This window comes from Salmo trutta, chromosome 12, assembly GCF_901001165.1.
Source record: "Salmo trutta chromosome 12, fSalTru1.1, whole genome shotgun sequence".
Lineage (NCBI taxonomy): Eukaryota > Metazoa > Chordata > Actinopteri > Salmoniformes > Salmonidae > Salmo > Salmo trutta.
Window position 1 is genome coordinate 68,321,942 of NC_042968.1, and position 26,061 is coordinate 68,348,002.

General features: G+C 45.2%; 3 protein-coding genes across 8 annotated transcripts in view; 1 reads left to right on the forward strand and 2 right to left on the reverse strand.

The window, feature by feature from the left end:
• Nucleotides 1–10,540, reverse strand: part of LOC115204047 (taperin) — a 29,206-nt gene extending 18,666 nt beyond the window's left edge. The window contains exon 1 of the mRNA XM_029769289.1: nucleotides 8,315–10,540. Coding sequence (XP_029625149.1) covers nucleotides 8,315–10,510 — 2,196 coding nt within the window. The 5' untranslated portion in view covers nucleotides 10,511–10,540. The remainder of the gene's footprint in view (nucleotides 1–8,314) is intronic.
• Nucleotides 10,541–12,701: 2,161 nt separating this feature from the next.
• On the reverse strand, nucleotides 12,702–20,678 carry LOC115204049 (transmembrane protein 203-like). 3 transcript variants are annotated; one of them, XM_029769296.1, is made up of 2 exons: nucleotides 20,623–20,678; nucleotides 12,702–13,934 (listed from the first exon to the last, which is right to left on the reverse strand). In XM_029769296.1, the coding sequence occupies exon 2, from the start codon at nucleotides 13,618–13,620 to the stop codon at nucleotides 13,204–13,206; it is 417 nt and encodes a 138-aa protein (XP_029625156.1). In that variant the 5' UTR covers nucleotides 13,621–13,934; nucleotides 20,623–20,678; the 3' UTR covers nucleotides 12,702–13,203. The 3 variants fall into 3 exon arrangements, with proteins under 3 accessions (XP_029625156.1, XP_029625157.1, XP_029625155.1); XM_029769297.1 differs by having other exon boundaries at nucleotides 12,702–13,833; nucleotides 20,623–20,665; XM_029769295.1 differs by lacking the exon at nucleotides 20,623–20,678 and adding an exon at nucleotides 20,023–20,559.
• Nucleotides 20,679–20,680: 2 nt separating this feature from the next.
• On the forward strand, nucleotides 20,681–24,908 carry LOC115204048 (delta-aminolevulinic acid dehydratase). 4 transcript variants are annotated; one of them, XM_029769293.1, is made up of 12 exons: nucleotides 20,681–20,783; nucleotides 21,275–21,397; nucleotides 21,562–21,612; nucleotides 22,218–22,314; nucleotides 22,675–22,810; nucleotides 22,915–22,998; nucleotides 23,135–23,223; nucleotides 23,380–23,435; nucleotides 23,538–23,625; nucleotides 23,736–23,822; nucleotides 24,033–24,162; nucleotides 24,264–24,902. In XM_029769293.1, the coding sequence occupies exons 2-12, from the start codon at nucleotides 21,282–21,284 to the stop codon at nucleotides 24,320–24,322; spliced, it is 993 nt and encodes a 330-aa protein (XP_029625153.1). In that variant the 5' UTR covers nucleotides 20,681–20,783; nucleotides 21,275–21,281; the 3' UTR covers nucleotides 24,323–24,902. The 4 variants fall into 4 exon arrangements, with proteins under 4 accessions (XP_029625153.1, XP_029625154.1, XP_029625150.1 ...); XM_029769294.1 differs by having other exon boundaries at nucleotides 20,721–20,803; XM_029769290.1 differs by lacking the exon at nucleotides 20,681–20,783 and adding an exon at nucleotides 20,882–20,916 and having other exon boundaries at nucleotides 24,264–24,908.
• The last annotated feature ends 1,153 nt before the right edge of the window (nucleotides 24,909–26,061 follow it).

Below are 26,061 nucleotides of genomic sequence, written 5' to 3' on the forward strand. Positions count from 1 at the left end.
TGTGTTAGGTTTGTTAAATACAGCCCTACCTGCAGAGCTAAGACGTACCATTGTGTTAGGTTTGTTAAATACAGCCCTACCGGCAGAGCTAAGACGTACCATTGTGTTAGGTTTGTTAAATACAGCCCTACCGGCAGAGCTAAGACGTACCATTGTGTTAGGTTTGTTAAATACAGCCCTACCGGCAGAGCTAAGACGTACCATTGTGTTAGTTTTGTTAAATACAGCCCTCAGAGACGGTGATATTAATAGGTCCATCTACCCACCTGACATGATCGCGCCATCTTTTTATACACCTCTGAAACCACCTCTGCAGAATTCTGTCCATCCTGTTCTCAAACACTTTCTTTTCCTTTTCCTCTCTCTTAAAATCTCTGACACACACACACACACACACACACACAGGGGTCAGGCCTGAATTAAAACATGACAATGGCACTTTGCTGACAATTCCAATTACAGTGACTAGCAGGACTGTAAAAGTGACATGGGGCTGTATGAGTCTGTGTGTGTGTGTGTGTGTGTGTGCTAGAGCTGGGACAATAAACGTAAAGTTATCGACACCGACAATACATCGCAGCCATTTTGCTGATATCGTTCATTACAATAAGTAGCCTATAATAGATCATTTGTGAAGGTTATGCATGTGATGTGTGACTGTGTGTGTGATCATCCTGTTGGCATGGCCCCATTGCAATCGTCCCGTTTCTCACCGTGCCCGCTCAGGCTCACAGAAGAACCCTGCAGCCAGATAACACTTACTGGAAATGTCACGCTTGTCACAGGCGCGCCAGAATTAAGCTGTAGCCCCAGTATCAATGGCATAATTACACCTCTCCATGGGTCCGGAGGGAAACACTGTTCTACACTGCAGTAGCTGCACATTAAACACAGACCTACTGGAGAGGCACAGGCAGGCATGCTTGAGACAGTGAGACACAGTCATGTTGAATGTTCAAAAAGATGCTGAGGAGAGTGACTTAAACGATTCATCGAAACTGCACTGCGCCTCTTGGTTATGACAAACACACAAAAAGGTGCACACACACACAGTCAAGGAGGGAGCAAGGAGAGCGCAACAGGGAGGAGTGCAGGAGAAAACGAAGACGTGAGGTAAGAGGAGAGAAGGGTGTGGTTACAGAAAGTGTGATGAGGGACGAGGAATGACTCGATGTGGTAAATAATTAAAACACAATGGACTTTCACACCTGGAGCCCAAGAACGCGATAAGAATGTAGGTGTGAGGGACCTCCCGTGTGGCACAGCAGTCTTAGGCACTGCATCACAGTGCTCGAGGCATCACTACAGATCCAGGTTCGATCCCGGGCTGTGTTGCAGCCGGCCGCGACCGGGAGACACAATTTAAGTGAGGGTTTGGCCAGCTGGGATGTCCTTGTCCCATCGCGCTCTAGCGACTCCTTGTGGCGGCCAGGCGCGTGCATGTCGGTCGACAGCTGTAAGGTGTTTCCTCCGACACATCGTGTTAAGAAGCAGTGCGGCTTGGCAGGGTCTTGTTTCGGAGGACGCATGGCTCTCGACCTTCGCCTCACCTGAGTCCGTACAGGAGTTGCAGCGATGAGACAAGACAAACTACCAACTGGGGAGAAAAAGGGGTAGAAAGTACTACAAAAACATGTAGGAGTGTGTCCTTTCATTGGCCTTCCTGTGTGACAGACACGGTGCATTGGCATTATTTAAGTCTGCATATTTTTTACTTCCCCTACGCATGGCATTTTCACAACAATTAAAAAGTGGTTTTTCTAAACACTATTGTAAACCACAACGACTGCTGCTAGGATCTTAGTTCTTCAATTTATGGCATATTGCAACTTCATAACTTTTGATATGGTACAAGAACCTTTCTGGAATGCAGCAGTAAAAAGTGGATCTAGTGTTTGGTAGTAAGCCTAGATTGTCTATGCTAGAAAGTTTTGATACCTTGCTGATTCATCATATCATCCTACTGAATTCTAACCTATGGGTCAGTCTAACATTGCATGTACCTCAGTTGGTAAAGCATGGTGCTTGCAACTCCAGGATAGTGGGTTCCATTCCCGAGACCACCCATATGTAAAGAAATGTATGCGCGCATGACTAAGTTGCTTTTGATAGAAGCATCTGCTAAATGGCATATGGACATTTCCATGCTAAAGGACCCATGAGTTCAATGGAGCACGTCATATTGGGTGTCAAATGAAAGCTAGTCTATATTTTTGAGAAATTAAGGCATATACAGCACCAGTCAAAAGTTTGGACACACCTACTCATTCAAGGGTTTCTCTTTGTTGGCACCATTTTCTACATTGAAATACACAGAATCATGTAGTAACCTAAAAAGTGTTAAACAAATCAAAATATTCTTTCTATTTTAGATTCTTCAAAGTAGCCACCCTTTGCCTTGATGACCATTTTGCAAACGCCTGGCATTCTCTCAACCAGCTTCATGAGGTAGTCACCTAGAATGCATTTCAATTAACAGGTGTGCCTTGTTAAAAGTTACATTTGTGGAATTTCTTTCCTTCTTAATGCGTTTGAGCCAATCAGTTGTGTTGTGACAAGGTAGGGGTGGTATACAGAAGATAGCCCTATTTTGTAGAAGACCAAGTCCATATTATGTCAAGACCAGCTCAAAAAAAGCAAAGAAAAACAGTCCATCATTACTTTAAGACATAAAGGTCAGTCAATACGGAAAATGTCAAGAACTTTGAAAGTTTCTTCAAGTGCAGTCGCAAAAACAATCAAGTGCTATGATTAAACTGCCACTCATGGGCCTCCCGAGTGGTGCAGTGGTCTATGGCACTGCATAACAGTTGCTTGCTGTGCCACTAAGTCCAGGCTCTGTCACAGCCGGGAGACCCATGGGGCGGCGCACAATTGGCCCAGCGTCGTCCGGGTTAGGGGAGGTTGGTCCATCGCGCTCTAGCGACGCCCGAAGCGGGCCGTGCGCATGCACGCTGACACGGTCGCACGGTGTTTCCTCCGACAAATTGGTGTGGCTGGCTTCCGGGTTAAGCGGGCATTATGTCAAGAAGCAGTGCGGCTTGGTTGGGTGGTGTTTAGGAGGAAGCATGGCTCTCGACCTTCGCCTCTCCCGAGTCCGTACAGGAGTTGCAGCGATGAGACAAGACTATAACTACCAATTGGATACCACAAAAATAAAGGACACCAATAAGAAGAGATTTGCTTGGGCCAAGAAACACAAGCAATGGACATTAGACCAGTGGAAATCTGTCCTTTTGTCTGATGAGTCCAAAATTGAGATTTTTTTTGTTCCAACTGCTGTGCCTTTGTGAGACACCGCGAAGCATGGAGGTGGTGGTGTGGGGGTGCTTTGCTGGTGACACAGATTTATTTAGAATTCAAGGCACACTTAACCAGCATGGCTACAACAGCATTCTGCAGTGATACGCCATCCCATCTGGTTTGCGCTTAGTGGGACTATCATTTGTTTTTCAACAGAACAATGACCCAACAAACCTCCAGGCTGTGTAAGGGCTATTTTACCAAGAAGGAGAGTGATGGAGTGCTGCATCAGATGACATGGCCTCCACAATCACCTGACCTCAACCCAATTGAGATGGTTTGGGATGAGTTGGACCGCAGAGTGAAGGAAAAGCAAGTGGGAACTCCTTCAAGACTGTTGAAAAAGCATTCTAGGTGAAGCTGGTTGAGAGAATGCCAAGAAAGTGCCAAGCTGTCATCAAGGCAAAGGATGGCTATTTGAAGAATCAAATATATGTATGTATGTATGTATGTATGTATGTATGTATGTATGTATGTATGTATGTATGTATGTATGTATGTATGTATGTATGTATGTATGTATGTATGTATGTATGTACAGTTGAAGTCGGAAGTTTACAAACACTTACCTTGGAGTCATTAAAACTCATTTTTCAGCCACTCCACAAATTTATTGTTAACAAACTAGAGTTTTGGCAAGTTGTTTAGGACATCTACTTTGTGCATGACACAAGTAATTCTTCCAACAATTGTTAAAACAGATTATTTCACTGTATCACATTTCCAGTGGGTCAGAAGTTTACATACACTAAGTTGACTGTGCCTTTAAACAGCTTGTACATTTCCAGAAAATGATGTCATGGCATTAGAAGCTTCTGATAGGCTAATTGACATCATCTGAGTCAATTGGAGGTGTACCTGTGGATGTATTTGTATTTGCTTGACATCATGGGAAAATCAAAAAGAATCAGCCAAGACCTCAGAAGAAAATTGTAGACTTCCACAAGTCTGGTTCATCCTTGGGAGCAATTTCCAAACTCCTGAAGGTACCATGTTCATCTGTACAAACAATAGTACGCAAGTATAAACACCATGGGGCCATGCAGCCGTCATACAGCTCAGGAAGGTGATGTATTCTGTCTCCTAGAGATTCACGTACTTTGGTGTGAAAAGTGCAAATCAATCCCAGAACAACAGCAAAGGACCTTGTGAAGATGCTGGAGGAAACAGGTACAAAAGTATCTATATCCACAGTAAAACGAGTCCTATATCGACATAACCTGAAAAGCCGCTCAGCAAGGAAGAAGCCACTGTTCCAAAACCGCCATAAAAAAGCCAGACTAAGGTTTAGAACTGCACATGGGGACAAAGATCGTACTTTTTGGAGAAATGTCCTCTGTGCTGATGAAACAAAAATAGAACTGTTTGGCCATAATGATCATTGTTATGTTTGGAGAAAAAAGGGGGAGGCTTGCAAGCCGTAGAACACCATCCCAACCGTGAAGCACGGGGTGGCAGCATCATGTTGTGGGGGTGCTTTGCTGCAGGAGGGACTGGTGCACTTCACAAAATAGATGGCGTCATGAGGTAGGAAAATTATGTGGATATATTGAAGCAAAATCTCAAGACATCAGTCAGGAAGTTAAAGCTTGGTCGCAAATGGGTCTTCCAAATGGACAATGACCCCAAACATACTTCCAAAGTTGTGGCAAAATGGCGTAAGGACAACAAAATCAAGGTATTGGAGTGGCCATCACAAAGCCCTGACCTCAATCCTATAGAACATTTGTGGGCAGAACTGAAAAGGTGTGTGCGAGCAAGGAGGCCTACAAACCTGACTCAGTTACACCAGCTCTGTCAGGAGGAATGGGTCAAAATTCACCCAACTTATTGTGGGAAGCTTGTGGAAGGCTACCCGAAATGTTTGAGCCAAGTTAAACAATTTAAAGGCAATGCTACCAAATACTAATTGAGTGTATGTAAACTTCTGACCCACTGGGAATGTGACAAAATAAATAAACGCTGAAATAAAATCATTCTCTCTACTATTATTCTGACATTTCACATTCTTAAAATAAAGTGGGGGTCCTAACTGACCTAAGACAGGGAATGTTTACTTGGATTAAATGTCAGGAATTGTGAAAAGCTGAGTTTAAATGTATTTGGCTAAGGTGTAAACTTCCGACTTCAACTGTATGCAAACACACATATTACATTTTAGTAATTTAGCTGACACTCTTATTCAGAGCATCTTAAAAAGGAGCAATTAGGGTTCTGTTGCTTAAGAGCATATCAGATGTTTCACCTAGTCGGCTCGAGGATTCGAACCAGCGACCTTTCGGTTACTGGCCCAACGCTCTTAACCACTAGGCTACCTGCCGCCGACAGCATAGGTCTAAACTACAGTAGCCTATACTCCTCATCAGCAGTCCCATATCCAGATAACAGGCCCTAAACTCAGCAGTAATGAACAGTAAACAAACCGGGCTGACAGACAGCTGCTACCTGATCAGCCTGGAAGACAAACAGCCGTTATGAGTGTACTATCAGACAGCCAACACAGCTGACAGTCACAGGCCCCTCCACTCACTTCCTGATGCCGAGTGACATGGCCTTCTGCTGAGAGACAACAATATGATGATTCCTCGAGAAAAGGGGAAGCGAGCTAGAGGTTTTAGTGGGACTGCTATTTTACGTTTACTGATCGCTAAATATGGAAATCAGTGCAAAAGAGACAGGGATCAAAGCATTTTAAAAGAAGGTTATACGTTTTCAGCGATACGTTTGTGGAAAAGGTTTAGGCCTTATTATGAGAGGCATGTACATTTGAAAATAGATGAATCCGTTAGGCTACGTCCAGAACATCTCGTTAGCACAGCCAGGAGCTTACCTCTATGGGTATTTAGGTTAAAGTGGGTATTATCAGCTTGTCACAGGCTATTTTCCGTTTGAACCAAGGTTATTTACAAGTTGAATACAGTATTTGTAGTCTGGAATGACTGGCATTACTACCACACTTCAACCGTACTTGTCAGAACTGCACAGTCACCAAACCTCTAAATCATCAACTTGAATTTAGACATAAATTACCTAATGTGTTGTATCAATTACACAGCTGAGCAGGGCAAGGCCCAGGCCTTCCACTGAGCAAACACATGGAAACGGCAACATGGATACGCAGAAAGAACATAAAACGGCAAGAACGGTCTCTGCCTGTTACGTCACAAACACATACATGGGCTGTCTGTTTCCCATACTAACTGGTCACCAACCTCACAACCAACCAGCCACTCCTCCCCCTTCCATTGTCATGTCTTCCTGCCAGCTCCATCTCTATTCAATGACAGGGAAGTACCATGTAGTAGACCTTAAGAGAAAATACAACAAAAGCTGTTCTAAAAAGGTACTGAACACTAGTCTATAACCATGTTATTAGGGCTAGACACTTCGTAACACAATCCATTATAATTCCTAGAGAATCTAGGCCAATTAAATTATAAATTCAATCTAGGCATGTACCATACTTTAAGGACTTCCTAGATTTTTCCTTATGCAAATCAAAGCTGGTGCAGTGTAAAAGCTCCACTTGACCTTCATAAACAACCATCACTCCTTGAAGAGAAGATCAAACAAACAAACAAACCGTAAAGGAACAAAGGACAGCTTGATTATCCAACACAAAGAACACATGGTTACAGTCGGACTAGGTACACGTAAGGGCCTTATTTGAGTGAGTCAAAGATCTGAGAGCGCTGCAGAGATTTAACTCCAACATTCTGCGGAATCAACACAACAAAATACCAGACGTTCAACCTTTGGAACTGAACCAGCAACCACAGCCAATAAATGAGGGAGTGGAAGTTATTTTGAGAAACATAAGAGCCTAGTAGGAGGCGATACACTGTGTTCAAGTTCTTCTCTCATCATATTGATGTGTTTGAAAAAATATATATATCCGGCAAGCTCAGAACCTCTTAAAATTAGAATGGGAAAAAAGAGCATTTAAAAAAAAAAAAAAACAATGCTGAAAAGGAAACCAAACTCAGCCAGGCTGGTTTCACATAGCCATGGAATTCCACACAAATAACATAGGCCTACACTTGATGCTTTTGTAATTGCTTCCGGCCCTGCCCTAGCTTCAAAACCAGAGAAACCTTGGTCATGTGAAATGATGACCGGGAGAAGCAAGCATGCACAAACAATAAAGGCGAGGGAATTCGGTGAACCCAAACTTAGCACGCCTAATGAATTCAATAGAGTTCCGAGGACAAAAACACAATGCTTCCGAGGGGCCTGGCCTCATTACTGTCTGTGTTCTCTATCTGGCCAGGGACAAACACAGTGACACACACACGCTCGACCTGGTTGGGTGTGACGAGAGCTGAGGTTAAAAGGAGTGAGGGCAGGAGACTGGTAATACCTAGAGACCAAAGGATTAGGATATGACAGAGACAGTGCTGCACTGCCAAGTACATAGGCTAGATCTCAGGTAAATGCCAATAAACACTGATCTCCATCTTGGACACACACACACACACACACACACACACACACACACACACACACACACACACACACAGAAATGTATAGGGGGTATAAAAGGAAATGGTATTGATTCCAACCCTGGTCACAAAAACACCAACATCTCCATGCTGCAAACCATGTTGAAGGCTGGTGCTATGAACAGCAGCTTCTGCCTTGTTCAACTGTACTACTAAAGATGGAATAGATCCTGTAGGAGAACGTCATGTTGAATATCGCACATTTCAGCAACAGGGACCCGTTTTAACCAAACAAAAAACACTGCAAAATACAAGTGCCACACACACACACACACTAAATCTAATCTACGGAGGCATGCCGTAATGAGATGGGCAGAAAAACAGCCCTAAATTAGAAGCTTAGCCTAGTCCATTCATATTCATACACACATATTGTGTTGAATTATACTAAATGACAAATCTTGAATGGAGAAATGAATTAATGAGTGTTACATTATCGGTGTAAAAAGAGCTCTGCTGATGTTCACTTGATGTATAATAGAAGTACTCAGTTGGGCATCATCTCTCACCTTTTTGCCAGTGGTGCCTGTCTTGGTCAGGCAGGAGCGTCCCAGGGACTGGTACCCACCGATGACCTCGATATCCTCCACGGCAGGGTAGCGCTTCTTCAGCAGTGAGCCCAACTGGGAGTAAGGGGCCTGTGGTGGCGTGGAGGGCGTCTGGGCCCCTCCGGAGGGCTCCTGGGGCTCTGGAGAGCCAGGCTGAGGCTCTGACTTACGTTTAGGCACCACAGTGAAGGTATTCCCCTTCCGCCTCTGCACCACTGGAGTGGGGCTGGGGGCAACGGGCTGCGAGGGGTCCACGTCTATGTCATCTATGTTGGTGACAGGAAGCTGGTCAGCAGGGGCTTCCTCTGGAGTTGGCGACTGGACAGAGGGGACTGGGAAGGGTGCTGGAGGGGAGGGGGTAGCAGTGATGGTGGGTGGGTCTGGTTTGGTTAGCCCGGCTGCCCTCACCTCGTCCAGTTCTTCCTCTTTACTCTTGGAGACTGCTGGGTTGGGTGGAGGGGTGACAGGGGTTGGCACTCCTGGGGTGGGCATCTCTGCCACTCTCTGGGAGGGAGGAGACTTAATGGGGCTGGAGGGGGCCGTGCTGCCCGGGGAAGAGGCAGCTCTGTGGCGTTTGGGGAAGACTGTGAAGGAGTTGCGGGACTGGAGACGCAGGTTGGCAAGGGCACGGGCCTGGATGTCCCCGGCAGACAGCAGGGAGAGATCAGGGCGGGGTGAGGGGCAGATCTCGAATCCAGGTGAGGGGGGAGACATCGGGGGCGTGGTGGGACTGGCGGGGGACTCGACAAGGCTGGTATCCGGAGAGAATGGCACCTTGGGTTTGGAGGGCACCTCTGTGCGCTCCCAGTCTCTCTCTCGGAAAGGCTTGGTCTGGGACCCCTCTGCCTCATCTATGGGGTTGACCACCGAACTGCGGCCCCCACTCACCTCAAAATGCTGGCGGTAGGAAGACACTGACTGAGCGGGTCCAGCAGAGCACGTGGTGCTGTCAGGCTCACACAGAGGGGGCTGTGGCTTTGGTTTGGAAGACTGGGAGCTCAGGAAGACTGAGGATGACAACTGTGCGTTACCTAGGGTGCGGACTGGTGAGCTAGGCTGGGCTTGTGACTTGTATTTTGGCACCAGATCTGGCTGTGGCTTGGGTCGGTGTCTTGGCCTGCTTGAACTGGTCTCCAAGTCCAGGAGGTTCTCTGTGCTGCGAGACTTGGGTTGCAATTTTCCATAGTTGCTGTCGAATTTCTGCAGCATGCGGCTCACCCTGCCATGACCCTCTCCTGTCTCGAATGCGGCCTCGTGACCAGGACGACCCAACGTGCTCAAATTCTCCTCGCTCCGGCTTAGTGCGGTGTCATAAATGACCACCTCCTTTGCCCGTATCTCGGTAACCCCACTGCCTCTCCGGTCCAAGAGGTCGTTGAGGGAGCTGTAACTGCTCACCCCATTCTGCTGCAGATAAGACTCGCTTTTTATTCCACTCGCCTCCGGAAAGTAATCCGGATCGGATTCTATGATAATGATATTCTCAGCGCGTATAGTCCGAATTCCAGGAACACTGCCATACAATTCCAGTATGTGCTGAACCGGACGAGTGGCATTCTCCCTGTCCTGTTGTTTCTTTCGCTCCTTCTCCAGTTTGATGAAGGGGTTCTCCTGCAATGGGCCTAGACTGTCCTGCAGAACCAGGCTTTCCTGTCCCTCGCCATCGCTTACCGTTTTCTCCGAGTCATAAGGGTCGGTGGCAGTCCAGGGGTCTTTGTTTGTTTTCACCGGCGAGAGCTCTGGGGAGGTGGGGGCGCTGCCACGCTTGCCTGCAAAATGCTGGCTCGCTGGAGTAATGGTGTAGTTCCGAACAGAATTAGCACTGGTTCCATTGTCTGTTTTTGAGGCGCTGCTGTTTCCCGTTACTTCGCCATTAACCCGCGATAAGATCGCGCTAGGGCAAGGCTCAGTTGCACCTGCTCCAGACGCGCCGCCCTTTGCTTTCCTCCGCTCGAGAATCTCTCGTTTCCAGGCCGGCATCCTCGGGCTCTCCTGCCCAGCCTCCTGGCGGAGCACACGGACTTCTCCTCCACCAGACATTTTGGGGAGAAATTGAATATCTCCGGGGTTTGGGAGATGGTGTTCCCCGACTGGGACGGAAAGCTGTATCCGCTGTCTGTCGCTGTACCTGCAGCGCCGATTATAGTATACACACATACATCCTCACCGTCTCTTTCAGTCTTTCTACGTTCTTCTCCCTCCCTCCCTCCCTCCCTCCGCGACTCCCGACCCGCCCTCTGCACCTGTAAACCTACGTCATCCTTCAGTCTTCAGAAATGCGCCCCAAGAAGCAACCTCATTTGCTCATATCGATTTAGAATACACCCCCTTTTCACAGAACACCCACCAAGGGAAATCCCTCCCTCTTTCTATTGTTGAGTAGGCGAAGAGGACCTGTCAGTCAAGGAAACTCAGCTCAGCCCCCTTTTACTGCTTAACCCTTTCAGTGAATACATGTTATTTTAAGATCCCGTATCGACCACTACATTGTTTTTTAAAATAATAACATTATGCATTTCATGTTCAATTGAATTCATGAACAAAACATGGAAAGTATACCAACAAATGGTTTTAACAGATGAAAGGCTATGTAAAGATAGTGATTGTGAAGCAGGGTGAGAAAATTGTCGCCTATCAGTCACTCGTTAGTTAGGTGTAGGCTTTGCTGTAGCATCCTATGGAATATCGACCCATGTTAAAGCATAGTTATTCAAATCTATTCAGCAAGAGGATGATGATACCACCTGACAAATAATCCTGCTGAGATAAATGCATTACGAAATAAATGAGGCGGTATTACAGAGGTATGTTCTGAGTACAGCATGTACGAGATTACTATTGTTCCTCATCAAACATTCATCAGCGCACTGTCACTACGAGCCGTGAATCCCAAACAGTCATTAACATACGGACGGACACAGAAGAAAATAGTGTTATATGGAGCAGTCTCAGTCAGTCATAAATTCTGTTATAGAATGATTTGTAAAAATGCATCCTATATGCAATGGATTTTTTTTTGTAATTTTTTTTTCTGTGGTGTGCCAAGACAAAGAGCGAGAAAGAGTTCAATTCCATATTTTAAACTTGTTTTTGATATGCTTTGCTTAAAAAGAACAAAGCTCTGAGGTTTTCATCTGAGGAAAGTCCAAGACACAAAAAAAGTAATTGCTGTTGCCTCTAAAGAAAAATGTCTTAGATATAATCTAATTCATTATGAAAGGCTATGCCTGCTACTAATCTACAAGTTATTTAGGAAGAACTTTAGATGGAATCCTGTTAGACTATAGTTGGTGTGTGGATCATATTGGATTCACCGTCATCCACGTATTAACAGGAGAAAAAAAAAAGTCGATTAGTGCTTGATGAGCCCAAAATGGTCAAACAGCTAAATAAAACATTTTATTACGGTTATGACTTTTCCTTCCATGAACTCACACGCCCATGTGAACTTTGCTTTAGTTTTATTACTTGAATGTCCTTCCTTCCCAATGTTGACTTGGGCATCGGAAATTGAGGAGTAGGTCACCATTCTCATCTTCAATGTAAATAGCGACACAACGTGGTCACACTTCGTCATCACGAGGGATAACAGTGGACGACACACTGTACCAAATATCCAAGTCTACAAAATACACAACGGTATTGTGTCTGTTCAGAATGTATCCAAAGTTGACTGATTAATGTTTCATAGATTTTTGAGGAGCTGAAATAATATTTTGAGGAGCTGAAATAATAATAAATAATATATATGAGAAACTTTACCAGCTCAAAATGTTTATTTACACATACAGTGACAATTAAAAATTGACACACCTAATCATTCAAGGGTTTTTCTTTATTTTTACTATTTTCTACATTCTACGATAATAGTGAAGACATCAAAACTATGAAATAACACATTTGGAATCATGTAGTAACCAAAACAAGTGTTAAACAATTTATATTTGAGATTCTTCAAAGTAGCCACACTTTGATGACAGCTTCGCACACTCTTGGCATTCTCTCAACCAGCTTCATGACGTAGTCACCTGGAATGCATTTCAATTAACGGGTGTACCTTGTTAAAAGTTCATTCGTGGAATTTCTTTCCTTAATGCATTTGAGGAAATCAGTTGTATTGTGACATGGTAGGGGTGTGGTATACAGAAGATAGCCCTATTTGGTAAAATACCAAGTACATATAATGGCAAGAACAGCTCAAATAAGCAAAGAGAAACAACAGTCTATCATTACTTTAATATATGAAGGTCAGTCAATCTGGAAAAGTTTCTTCAAGTGCAGTCGCAAAAACCTTCAAGCGCTCTCATGAGGACCGCCAAAGGAAAGGAAGACCCAGAGTTACCACTGCTGCAGAGGATAAGGTACTTTGATTGGTACTGTATATAGAAACACAACAAGGGTACCAAAAACAAAAACATAATAAATGGACTAAAACAAACAAAGCTGCAGACAGTCTTACCAAATTCAAAAGACAGATTACTTCAATTCTCAAATGTCCCTCCCCAGCATCACATCAGGAAATAAATTACAAAGAAGGATAAAATGAGGCCATCAATACATGCTTGAGCAAGAGGTCCATAACAGATCTAATACAAAAAAAGGTATCCACAGGAAGCAATGTCCAGGAGAGCCATACTGACAAAGGACTGCTCATGGAAAACACATTCTGTCACACTGTCCTCAGACAAGGTTAGAAATGGAGGGGAAGCCTGTGACCCTCATATCTCCAGCCATTAGTCCAAAAACTATTTCTCAATAGTCAGTTAATTAAAACAGTCACCTAGTATGAATAAACCCTGATCTTCTATGGCTGATAAACGACTCCTGCCCTCATCACACCGCCCTTGGAATCAGTTGACACGGCAGGCGCGGATCATCAGTAGCTGCAGGAGGATGAAGAGCGGTGAGACGATAGGACCGAACCACAGGTCGCGTGCCTGTTCCTGCTCAACCAACTTCTGGCACAGCAGCACCTCACACACCAGCTTGAGGCTGAGCACCATCAGCACCCACAGCAGCCTCAGCACTGCCAGCCTTTTCTCATTCTCCTGGTACAGCCGGATGGATACAATGGCCGTGAAGTAGGTGCTGAGACCATCAGCGGCAAACAGAGGGGCGAAGACCAGCCACCAGCTCATGCCAGGGGCAAACAGGTCAGCCCGCAGAGCTACTAGCACACTGAAGATCAGCAGAGCCCCCAGGTGGAGGAAGAGCTCGAACGTGGCAAAGCCCAGCCATTGGACCAGCTCCCGCAGGGAGAACAGCATGGCCTTAGGGTGGAGGGAGTGGATTCAGGTGGACTGTTCAACCAGGGACCGAATGGGGTAGACTCACTGGTTCGACTCAGGAGATGTGACGTTTCCAGACTCAGGGTGGTAAAGTGTGAGGGAAGGGAGACATTGAGGTCTGGACAGAAATCCACAGAAGGCAATAGGAAATGGCCCTTAACAAGGAACTGCTGCACAGACGATGAAGCACACCTACATCATTGAAGACAGTGGGGGCAGAGAGGACGAAATACTGTGAGCCAATGAAGACCTTCACATGTGGAGGATGTCTTCATGGAATCAAGTTGTTCTGCCTTTATTTAGAAACAGAGACATTTTATTCAGAGCATGACAACAGTTGAAAATGTATTGAAATTGACCTAATGTTACACTGTAAACATCAACAAAGTGACAGTATTTACTTCACTTCCCTTTTACCAAGCTATATTGTAACAAGTGTGAAGTTGATTGAAACAACTATCAAACGTTGCAAACATTGTTACAATCTCATTCTGTCTTCTAGACTAATCTTAGTCTAGAAGCGAAAATGTATGTGTCCTTCACAAATAGCCTACAATGTATCAAGGGTTTATGACAGTATCCCAATAATGGACTAAAGGAGCCCATCGTTACTCCTTATAGTCCGAGGACCTTACATGTTCTGTTTCGAATCTAATTGGTTCTGGGAACCAAAACAGCCAAATACTCCATCTAAACGTGAATCGATTCTCAATAAACACCAGGAAAAGATTTTCCGGGTAAGCCCAATTCCCCATTAAATAACTAGTGAAATCCCCTCAAAATGATCCGAAACAATGATTCTCATACAAAATTAAATTAAAACAGACTACCCCTTGCTAATCAGGAAACTCTTGTGCACGTTGTGATGGACATTACAATTGCTTCACAGGAACCTGGCAAAATTATGTTTGTAGTGTAGTTAGCCACTGAATTCACTGTCAGCATGCAGTCAAAGCTATAACCACTTTTGGAGCAAACTAGTGCTCTCAAATAGTATCCTAATGTCAACATCAGATGGGAGTTGTATTAAAAAAATATATAATTGGCTGACGTTATATTGTAAAAATTCATGAAAACAGGTCTTAATTTAACGCTGCAATATGTAGCTTTTTGGACGACCCGACCAAATTCACATAGAAATGTGAGGGTAAACTAGTGAAATCAGTAATACTCTATTTGGGAACAACCAGTTAAATGTTATGGGTGTAAGATGGCACAGTGATGCCATCTGTTGGTAAATGTTAATTACTGCAACTCCAGTTTTTTACCGGTGTGCTTGAAATACCCGGATGTATTGCAATATACTGAACTAGACTGGTTACTCGCATCCATGCCTCTGTCTCGTCATTTAACATTCAAACATGGTGTCAGAGTCGGATAACTAACCATGCTTTCCGCAAATTAGAGCCACCTGTTCTGGTTTACCCCCTGAAAAATGCTTATTTGAGTAAAACTTCGCCTGACGCCGGAATTGTCCTTAGCTAGAGTGAGTTTGCTAGTTAGCTTCAGTGTTGTTAGCACCGATTAGACATGGCAGCGAACATTCCCCCTCCCGCCGTTATGAAGCTTAGCGGAGACTGGAGCACAAACTGGGATACGTTTAGAGGTGAATGGGAGGACTATGCACTAGCAACGGGACTTCTGGAAAAGGACGATGAGGTAGTGGCTGCCACTTTGAGGACTATAATGGGAACAGAATGCCGACACGTATACAAACACAACCTGAACCTAACAGCAGCTCAGCAAGGTAACGCTACAGCTATTCTTGATGCTCTTGAACATTACTTCAAGCCAGCAAAGAACGTTATCTACGAGCGTTATGTTTTCGGTTGTTGCAAACAGGAGGACGGGGAGTCCATTGACAGCTTTGTCACTAGGCTAAGGGAAAAGGCAGCTACATGTGACTATGGTGCTTTAAGAGATGAACTGATCAGAGATAAGCTAGTGCTTGGCATAACTGATGAGGGCAACCGCAGACGTTTGCTGAGAGAACGCGACCTGACGCTGGTCTTGGCGGTGGAGACATGCCGTGCAGCAGAGTTTACTGATATACGGATAAGGTCCATGGAACTAGAAAGACAACATATGGACAATGTCAATGCTACATTCAGGCAGCCAGTAAGGAAATTCCCCTTTGCCACTGCTAATACTACAGCCAACTCTGCAGCAGACAACCCCAATACGTGCAGATATTGTGGCATTTCTCATGGACGAGGAAAAGAATACTGCCCAGCCTATGGAAAAATATGCAAATCCTGTGGTACAGCTAATCACTTCGCAAGGGTCTGCATGAAAAGCAAGAGAAAGGAGGGTAAAGTGCACTCCATTGAAACAAACACAGATGAAGGGAACAACAGCACAGAGGATGTATATGCTAGCGAGTGCATAGGGGCAGTGAGGGCAAAAGGACAAAAGTGGTTTGTCACTCTGCTACTTAATAATAAACCACAGCAATGCCAGCTAGATTCAGGGGCCACATGTAACGTTATGAGCCTTAGAGACAAAAGGAGGCTCGCGCCCAGAGACAAACTCACACAGAGTAGCACCAAGCTGAAACTGTATTCGGGACAGTTCATGACCTCTTTAGGCCTGTTTGTGACAGAGTGTGTTTTACGTGGCCAGAAACACACCCTTGAGTTTGAAATAGTTGAGGCTAGTCAACAGCCATTACTGTCAGGTTCTACATGCGAGCGCCTTGGACTCATTAACTTCACCATCCCAGCTGATCTTAACATTGTAGACAATGTCCAGGCTGGGCCCCTGAGCAAGGAGACACTCCTGAGCAAGTACCATGATGTCTTCAATGCACCGGTCGAGTCAGTTCCCGGCGAAGTCCACTTTGAGTTGGACGCAGCAATCCAGCCTGTCCAGTGTGCACCCCGCAATGTACCAGTGGCCATGAAAGCAGCTACAAAGGCTCAGCTTGACAAATACGAAGCAGATGGCCACATGATATCCGTCACCGAGCCTACAGACTGGATAAGTAATATGGTCATCGTCAAGAAACCAGACAAGCTACGGATATGCATTGATCCTAAACACCTCAACCGGGCTCTGAGACGCTCACATTACATTATGCCCACGTTGGAGGATGTTCTTTACAAGCTCCCAAAGGCCAGAGTCTTCACGCTCGTGGACGCCAGAGATGCCTTCCTGCAGTGCAAGCTCGACGAGCCCAGCAGCTACATGACCACCTTTTGGACACCCTGGGGCAGGAAGAGGTGGTTGAAGCTCCCGTTTGGTGTCTCCGTGGCTCCAGAGGTGTATCAGCGGAAACAGCATGAGCTGTTGATGGGACTCAGTGGCGTGGAACCCATAGCAGATGACATCCTCGTAGTGGGCTGTGGGGACAGTGATGAGGAGGCAGAATGTGACCATGACGCCAAGCTGCTGGCCCTGATGGTCAGATGCAGACAGGTCAAGCTAAGGCTAAGCATAAAAAAGCTTCAGTTTAAAGTGCCAGAGGTCCGCTTTCATGGGCACATCTGGATTGAAGGCGGATCCTGAAAAAGTGAAGGCTGTCTTGGAAATGCCCCACCCATCTGACGTGAAGGCAGTGCAGCGCTTCGTCGGATTCGTCACCTACCTGGCCAAGTTCCTACCGCGGCTCTCTGAAGTGTGTGAGCCACTAAGGAGGCTCATGGACAAGGACACCATCTGGCATTGGCTCCCAAAACATGACGCAGCGGTGAGGGAAATAAAACAACTGGTCACCCAGACACCTGTACTGCGATACTACGATGTGTCTCAACCTGTCACGATTCAGAGTGACTCAAGGCTGTTGCCTCATGCAGGAGGGCCAGCCTGTGGCATTCGCCTCTAGGGCACTCACCCCAACAGAGCAGAACTATGCCCAGATAGAGAAGGAGTGCCTCAGCATTGTGTTTGCATGCCAACGCTTCCACCACTATCTGTACGGACGCGACAATATTACCGCAGAGACAGATCACAAGCCCCTTATTGCTATATTCAGCAAGCCTCTCCTGAATGCCCCGAAACGACTGCAGAGCATGCTACTGGCCCTACAAAACTACAACCTCAAGGTGGTGTATAAGCCAGGGCCAGAGATGTATGTGAGTGACACGCTCAGCAGGGCTACTGCATCAGGCACTCACACACGCTCCATGCATGAACGACACGCAGTGTGCAGCTTACAAACAGAGCAAGTGGATGTTGAACACATCAACCAGGCTGACTACCTCAATGTCACGGACCAGCGCCTTATACAAATCAGACAGCACACTGACAGGGACGAGCAACTCCAGGCATTGAGGTCTGTGATTCTGATGGGCTGGCCCGACTGCAAGGAAGAAACTGCTTTAGCCGTCAGAGATTATTGGCCAGTCAAAGAGGAGCTCAGTGTTCAAAACGGAGTAATATTCAAGGGTCAGAGAGTCGTTATTCCCCGGTCTCTGCGCCCTGAGATGTTGGCGCGCGTGCACTCAAGTCACATAGGAGGTGAGGCCTGTTACAGACAAGCACGTGACACACTGTATTGGCCAGGAATGCAGAGTGAAATCAAAGACTGTCAGTAAATGCACAATCTGCAATGAATATGCCACTGAGCAACAGAGAGAGACGATGATGTCCCACGAGCTACCGATGCGCCCCTGGCAGATAGTAAGTCTAGATCTCTTCCAGCACAGTGGCAAAGACTTTCTGCTGGTAGTCGATCATTACTCAGACTTCTGGGAGATTGACCTCCTCCCCGACCTCTCAGCAGAGACAACAATCAAACGCTGCAAGGCTCAGTTTGCCCGCTATGGCCAGCCAGATAGGGTAATTTCAGACAATGGACCCCAATTCTCCGGAGTTGAGTTCCGAAAATTTGCTGCAGATTGGGAATTCGAGCACGTCACTTCATCACCACGACACCCAAAAGCTAATGGGAAGGCGGAGTCCGCAGTCAAAATCGCAAAGAACCTCTGCAAAAAAGCTCTGCGAGAGGGCAAAGATGCCTGGAAAGCAATCCTGCAGTGGCTTAATACCCCGACAGAAGGCATGGATAGCAGCCCGGCCCAGCGCCTCATGGCACGGCGCTTAAAAGCAGCTCTGCCAGTAGCCAGCACTCTCCTGGAGCCATGTGTGGTGACAGACGTGCTGGTGAAGCTACGTCACAGAAGACAGGTCTCCAAGTTCATCTATGACAAATCAGCAAAAGACTTACCTGAGCTCAGGGTGGGTGAAACGGTGCGGATGAAGCCACTACCAGGGGACCGGACTGGCCTCTGGAGACTCGGATCCTGTGTACAGAAAGTGGCACCACGCTCCTACTTGGTCGAGGTGAATGGATCACGGTACCGTCGTAACAGGGTTGACCTTCGGATTGCTGAGCCAGCACCTACTCAGAACCCTGATGGTCAAAGGGGTCGCATGACAAAAGACAGAACCCCAGCAAGTCACATGGGGCCTGAGGCACTGGGCGAAGAGCCAGGGGATCACAGGTCGGCCGCTCCCTCGCCCATCAATACTCCCCTTAGACAGTCAGGTGACACGCCTGTGCGGGAACCCGCAGTCCTCGCAGACAAGCCCCCTGTCTTTTCACGCTGTGGGCGTCTGTCCCAGCCACCAAAAAGACTTAATCTGTAGGTTTCCCATTAGGGATTGTTGACAGACAGAGATAAAAGTGAAGAGAGTATCAAAATGTGTTAAGTTGTTACCTGAAAAAAAAAAAATAAAAAAAAATAAACTGTTCATGTTGGAAATTATTACTAGGTTTGTTTTGTTAGTGAATTGACAGCTCCTGTCCTATTTTATAAAAGGAAAGATGTTATGGGTGTAAGATGGCACAGTGATGCCATCTGTTGGTAAATGTTAATTACTGCAACTCCAGTGTTTTACCGGTGTGCTTGAAATACCCGGATGTATTGCAATATACTGAACAAGACTGGTTACTCGCATCCATGCCTCTGTCTCGTCATTTAACATTCAAACATTAAATGTATTGATGTTGCTATAGATGAATGTGACAGAGGAATAGAAACGAACTAGATTAACTGTCGCAATGAGCCTTTGTGCGCCCCAATCAGTCGGCAGCTCTGCCAGCCAATGAAACCAGTAGGTCAATAGGAGAATAACTTTCATCTGTTTTAATTATTAGCTAGCTTTGGTCGAAGATGTGCTCCATGCTTAAAACCATTCTCCAGCCTTGCGAAGCGCATGTGCATCAAGTACGGAAAATGTGGGCTAGACATCTGTCAAAAACAACATATGGCAAAATACATGTGCATCTAGTGGACATATGGCCTAATGCTTACACAGGTGTTCGGAGCATGCTAGATAGCTAATTAGCGCGAAGAACAGCTTCTTATTTACAATGACGGCCTACTGGGGAACAGTGGGTTAACTGCCTTGTTCAGGGGCAGAACGACAGATTTTTACCTTGTTAGCTCGGGGATTCGATCCAGCAACCTTTCGGTTACTGGCCCAACTCTCTATCAATGTAACCTTTTTTTCTTTCTTGCTGATATGAAAGATAAGTCCTTATGCGTCCAAAATTGTACCGCAAGCAATGCATGTTAATGTTCAGACCGAGCGTCGGGGATCTTCACAAAACTCCCCCCCTACAAGACGCCTTTTGTCCAATGACTTATGTTTAATGTAATGGGACTGAGTCGTGATCAAAGACTACTGTACTATGGTGACAGTTGAAATCGTTCGCCAGCTAGCTAACAGCCTGGCTACATTCATGGTTTTAACTGACAACAATCGCTCACAAACGATTCCCGATAATGTTACAGTGGTCTAGCTAGCTGGTAAAATGCTGTATTGTCAGATCATTGGGCTACCTAGTAGCTGACGTTAGCTAAGCTACAGTAACGTTACAGCGCTCGCACAATCAACAGCTAACGTTACCTCGTAGCCTTTACCGTCTCATACTACCTACAGATACGTTATCCATCTGTGTATGTGTCAAATAATATGGGTAATTATAGGACATGACAAGGTTTAGCTTTTTTTTCTTCTCCTTTTTGTTTTTACCTCAATTCCGATTCAAGTGTCAGGTTAGCCTTTTCATGTTTTCATTCCTTCACTTAAATCTACCGCGTACTATCGCGGGAACTTGCACGTTTACGGAACAATTTGTGCAGTTCAGTGTCTGCGTCTAGTGCAAGCCAAGGACGACAGGCGGACTGTACAAGGCAAGAACACCGAAATCCATGTATTTATTTTTAGTAAAGTTAACATTGTTGTATGTTAATTCATGCTGACAAGTTACGTTTTTGATGTTGCAAGGTGGACAAATTTGCGGAATATGACCAGGAGGAGTTGCAAGTGTGTTTTCTAGTCGTGTGGCGCATGGAGCATATCATTGGCCCATTTGAGCACATGATTGTTGATAGTCGAAGTTAGCTTTCTGTCGTTCGTTACATTCAATTTAGCTTAGTTCTCATAAATGTAGACCTTGAATGTCAATCTTGAAATTCTAGAATTAAAGGGATGGGGAATGGGCTTTCAAAAATGTGAGCAATTATTCATCCTCAAGCTGTGTGAAAGCAAGCATTATCACTGCTGTCACTCAGGGTCATCCAATTGTTTAGTTTAAGTCAGGTTATAGCCTAAACCACTCTCTCATTCCAATGTATCTCAGAAATGTGGGGGTGACATTAACAAACCTCTCTCTTTCTCTCAGCGCAAAGATGCAGCCGGTCGATTCTCTCCTCCACAGTGGCTATTTTCACGCAACACTCAGATGCTGGCAGAGCTGCGCCTCAGACTTGAGACCTGAGAATCTTATTTACCCCATCTTCGTCACGTAATGTCTCCTCTCCCACACACACACAGACACTAGGATGTCGTCTTGATGTTGTGATACAAATGACAGATTCCCCTGTGTCATAGTCAGTTATACTGTGGGCTGTATCTGAGTGGCTATGTGTTTTTATGACATGGCAGCTTTCTGGTTCTTTTCTCCAACAGTGACAGTCCTGATGCAGTGGAGCCCATCGCTAGTCTACCAGGCCAGGCCAGGTAATGACTCCAGATAACTTGTTCATGTGGTTGATTATCTCATCTATGGTAATTGCTTATCTACACTCGGTACAGTAGTTGAATACCCACAATGTGCTGTTAATGTGTAATTTGTTGTAATCATATTTTACAACATAAATGACTTTGAATTTTTTTATTCAAAGTCTTTGTTTCAAAGTCATCTGAAAGAGTGAGAATGAGCGGGGGATGGGAACCATTGAGATCAAGGCTGTGACCTCCAGATAAATACTGTGAGGCAGGGTGGATCCAGATAAGAAGAGAATCCGTTAGCTGTTTGTCCCACACAACCCTCCCTGCTCATGCACCCTTTGGTTACAATAAAATATGCTGTAATGTAATACTGATGCCTAAGCCTTGGTACTATTATGGGTCAGTGTTGAAATTACTGTTAATAGTTCTCTCACTCAGTCTGATTTGGTTTGTTGACCAAAACAAACATGATTTTAGGCTATAGAGATCAAATACATCCCAGTGCATTGATAATGAAGTGCCACTTTGTAATTGCTTGCCTCAAAGTGGTATTGAATTAGCACTTTAGTTTGTCCATTCCCTGTGTCCCCCTCAATATCTTTTTCTCCCCACAGATATGGAGTGAATAAACTCGAAGGCATGCTCCGCCCCCTTGTGGAGAAAGGCTTGAAGTGTGTGCTGATTTTCGGCGTGCCTGCCAAAATCGCTAAGGTACAGTAAAGTATATGCACTCGTAAAATGTTTTTTATTTTTTTGCCACTACATCAACTCTGAAGGGCTTATGACTGCAACCTTGTGTAACAGTATAGCTTCTGTCCCTCTCCTCGCCCCAACCTGGGCTTGAACCAGGGACCCTCTGCACACATCAACAACTGACACCCACAAAGCATCGTTACCCATCGCGCCACAAAAGCCGCGGCCCTTGCAGAGCAAGGGGAACAACTACTTCAGGTCTCAGAGCGAGTGACGTCACCCGATTGAAACGCTATTAGCGCGCACCACCGCTAACTAACTAGCCATTTCACATCGGTTACACTTGCACACTGTCATACCTTTGACCTTTCTTCTCAGGATGAGAGGGGTTCGGGTGCAGACACAGGTGATACTCCGGCAGTATTGGCTGTGAAGAAGATAAGCTCTCTTTTCCCTGAACTGCTGATGGCCTGTGACGTCTGCCTCTGTCCCTACACCTCACATGGACACTGTGGTCAGTCACTCTCTATCACATCTTTTCGTCTACAACTAATGCAAATCTGATTTCCTTTGATTAACACTACAGTGTTATAAGACTGCACTCTAATTGGCCCTCAGGAATCTTGCGGGAGGATGGCACTCTGGACAATGGTGCCAGTTGCCAGCGTCTGGCAGAAGTGGCATTGGCATACGCCCGTGCTGGTGAGTCTGGTCTCTCCTCCCCTCTCTCGTATCTACTCGCACTTCTAAAAATAGGGTATTGGACCGATGTTAATACTGCTCAAAAGGGCACCACACCCATGTCAATAGTTTAAGATCTCTTGTTCGTCTTGTACAGGCTGTCACATCATTGCACCCTCTGATATGATGGATGGGCGAGTGGGAGCCATCAAACAATCTCTGATGTCCAACGACATGGGCAACAAGGTAACAGATGGGATCACTAGTTTGTACATAACCTTATATTCATATGAACTCAATAAGGAAAGGAAAGCATTTGCCATAAGGAAACCCTTAGTGAAGAAGCCATTAAGGCCGAATCACCTGGGGGAAAAAAGTAATGTTTTTCCTCCTTCCCCCCAGGTTTCAGTACTAAGCTACAGTGCTAAATTTGCTTCCTGTTACTATGGTCCCTTCAGGTAACTAATGATTGTAAAACCAAGTATGGACAGAAAAGGCATTTACTAACCAGTTATTATTTGACAGGATGCTCTAAGGAAGCTCTGTTTTTGTGTGTGTAGAGATGCAGCACAGTCCACACCAGCATTTGGAGACAGGCGTTGTTATCAGCTGCCACCTGGTGCAAGGGGCCTGGCACTGCGAGCTGTGGTAAGAGTGTCTGTGAATTGCATGCATGTGTATGAAAGGTAGAGGGCGAGTGTGTTTTTGTCAGAGCTAGTCAATTTACCCAGGTGGTTGAGGTTTTGTTTTTCTCTCAGGACAGAGATGTCAAGGAGGGGGCAGATATGCTGATGGTGAAGCCAGGACTGCCCTATCTGGACATAGTGAGGGAGGTCAAAGACAAGGTTAGTATGTTCTGACTCATTTTTCTCTGCATGGTTACAGAGTTTCAGGCTCCAGGATCAGTATCGATAGTTTCAGATAAATAACCAAACACTAAGTTCACATCCAAAAGTACACAAACAAGCCTATCATCAAGTTGTTATGAAGACTACAAAACCCTTCTGCTTTTACCTGCTCTGTTTTTCTCACCACCCTCCTCTGCTCCCTTCCAGCACCCCAATCACCCACTGGCGGTGTATAATGTGTCAGGGGAGTTTGCCATGCTGTGGCATGGAGCTCAGGCTGGAGCCTTTGACCTGCGCACCGCTGTACTGGAATCTATGACCGCCTTCCGCAGGGCAGGTGAGAGGGGAAGGGAGTCATTGGGTCTGGAGGAACCTTGCTCTGTTTTCTATAGAGAAAGAATGAGTTCTACTGCTCTAGTTCTATATTCTTCCTTTTAGGTGCTGACATCATCATCACCTACTACGCACCTCAACTGCTCACCTGGTTGAAAGAGTAACAGACAGAAGGATGGGCCTACAGACTGACATGCGATTAGCTCCTTTTTACCAAGCTGTTCGAGGCTGAACTACACTGACAAATGGGGTCTACTGAAACCAAACTGACATGTGAGAACAGGCAATCTATCTTCATACATTTAATTTACAGTTTCTTTTTCTATAACATTGATACTTAATTTTGTTCTGGGACTCTTTTTTTTCATGTGCAGCAACCACAAATTCTCACCAAAGATGGTATTCTTCTAGCTCGTAACCACTTGTAAAGCATATCAAATAAGGTTTGAAGGGTTAGCCTAATGTTAGCTTTTACAGTCCCATTTTTTTCATCTATCTGTTGGTTTATGGGTATTTTTTTACTATTCTATAGTTTTCCAAATTGAGTAATTATGGACTTTTATTTTACTTCTATTTTATTCTGTGCCTTCTGTAATAGCCACTCTGGCTTCAACACTGACATTTACTCATGTTTGTAAGGTTGGTTAAGAAACCTGTAAAGCTCTTATTTACCAGGGTAAATGGTCCTATCCAATAAAATATATTTTTTGGATAACAACAATAAAGCTACAATCGAGTTTGAAATATGGTCCTTATGCTTACTTTTGTTTTATTACATGTAACTTTGTAAAAAAAAAAAAATGTACCGTTAAATGTTTCCTTAAAAAAAGGAAATAATAAAATAACAATGACGAGGCTACAGTATATAGAAGGAATACCAGTACCGAGTCAATGTGCAGGGGGGGTACTTTTGTAGTTGAGGTAATTGGGGTAATATGTACATGTAGGTAGGGGTAAAAGTGACTAGGCAATCATGATAGATGTAGCGTATATAAAAGTGTTTGTGTCCATTGAGTGCATAGAGCTAGTGCAAGAGAGTCAGTGCAAAAAAAAAAAATAAATAGGGGATCAATGCAAATAGTCCTGGTAGCCATTTGATGAACTGTTCAGCAGTCTTATAGATTTGGGGTAGAAGCTGTTCAGGAGCCTTTTGGTCCCAGACTTGGCTCTCTGGTACCACTTGCCATGTGGTAGCAGAGACAACTGTCTGTGACTTGGGTGGCTGGAGTCTTTTATAATTTTAAGTGCCTTCCTCTGACACCGCCTGTTATAGAGGTCCTGGATGGCAGGGACCTAGGCCCCAGTGATGTACTGGAACACATGCACGCACTACCATCTGTGTAGCACCTTACGGTCAGATGCCAAGCAGTTGCCATACCAAGCAGTGATGTAGCCAGTCAAGATGCTCTCAATTGTGCAGCTGTATAACTTTGAAGGTCTGAGAGCCCATCTTTTCAGCCTCCTGAGGGGGAAGCGGCATTCTAGTACCCTCTTTACGGCTGTGTTTGGACCGTGACAGAACCTGCTCCCTATAGGCTCTCATCGTCATCAGTGATCAGGCCTACCACCAGGTGTCATTAGCAAGCTTAATGATTTTTGTATTTTATTAGGATCCCCATTAGCTGTTGCGGAAGCAGCAGCTACTCTTCCTGGGGTCCACACAAAGCAAGTAACATGACATAATACAGAACATTAATAGACAACAGAACTATATACGTTTCAAAACGGCACACATAGTCTACATATAAATACATACAAAATATCTAGGTCAAATAGGGGAGAGGCGTTGTGCCGTAAGGTGTTGCTTTATGTTTTTTTAAACCAGATTTTCTGTTCATTTGAGCAATAATGGCTTTATATAATACAGTACGCTTTTTTTTATTTGTTCTGGATTTGGGGACTG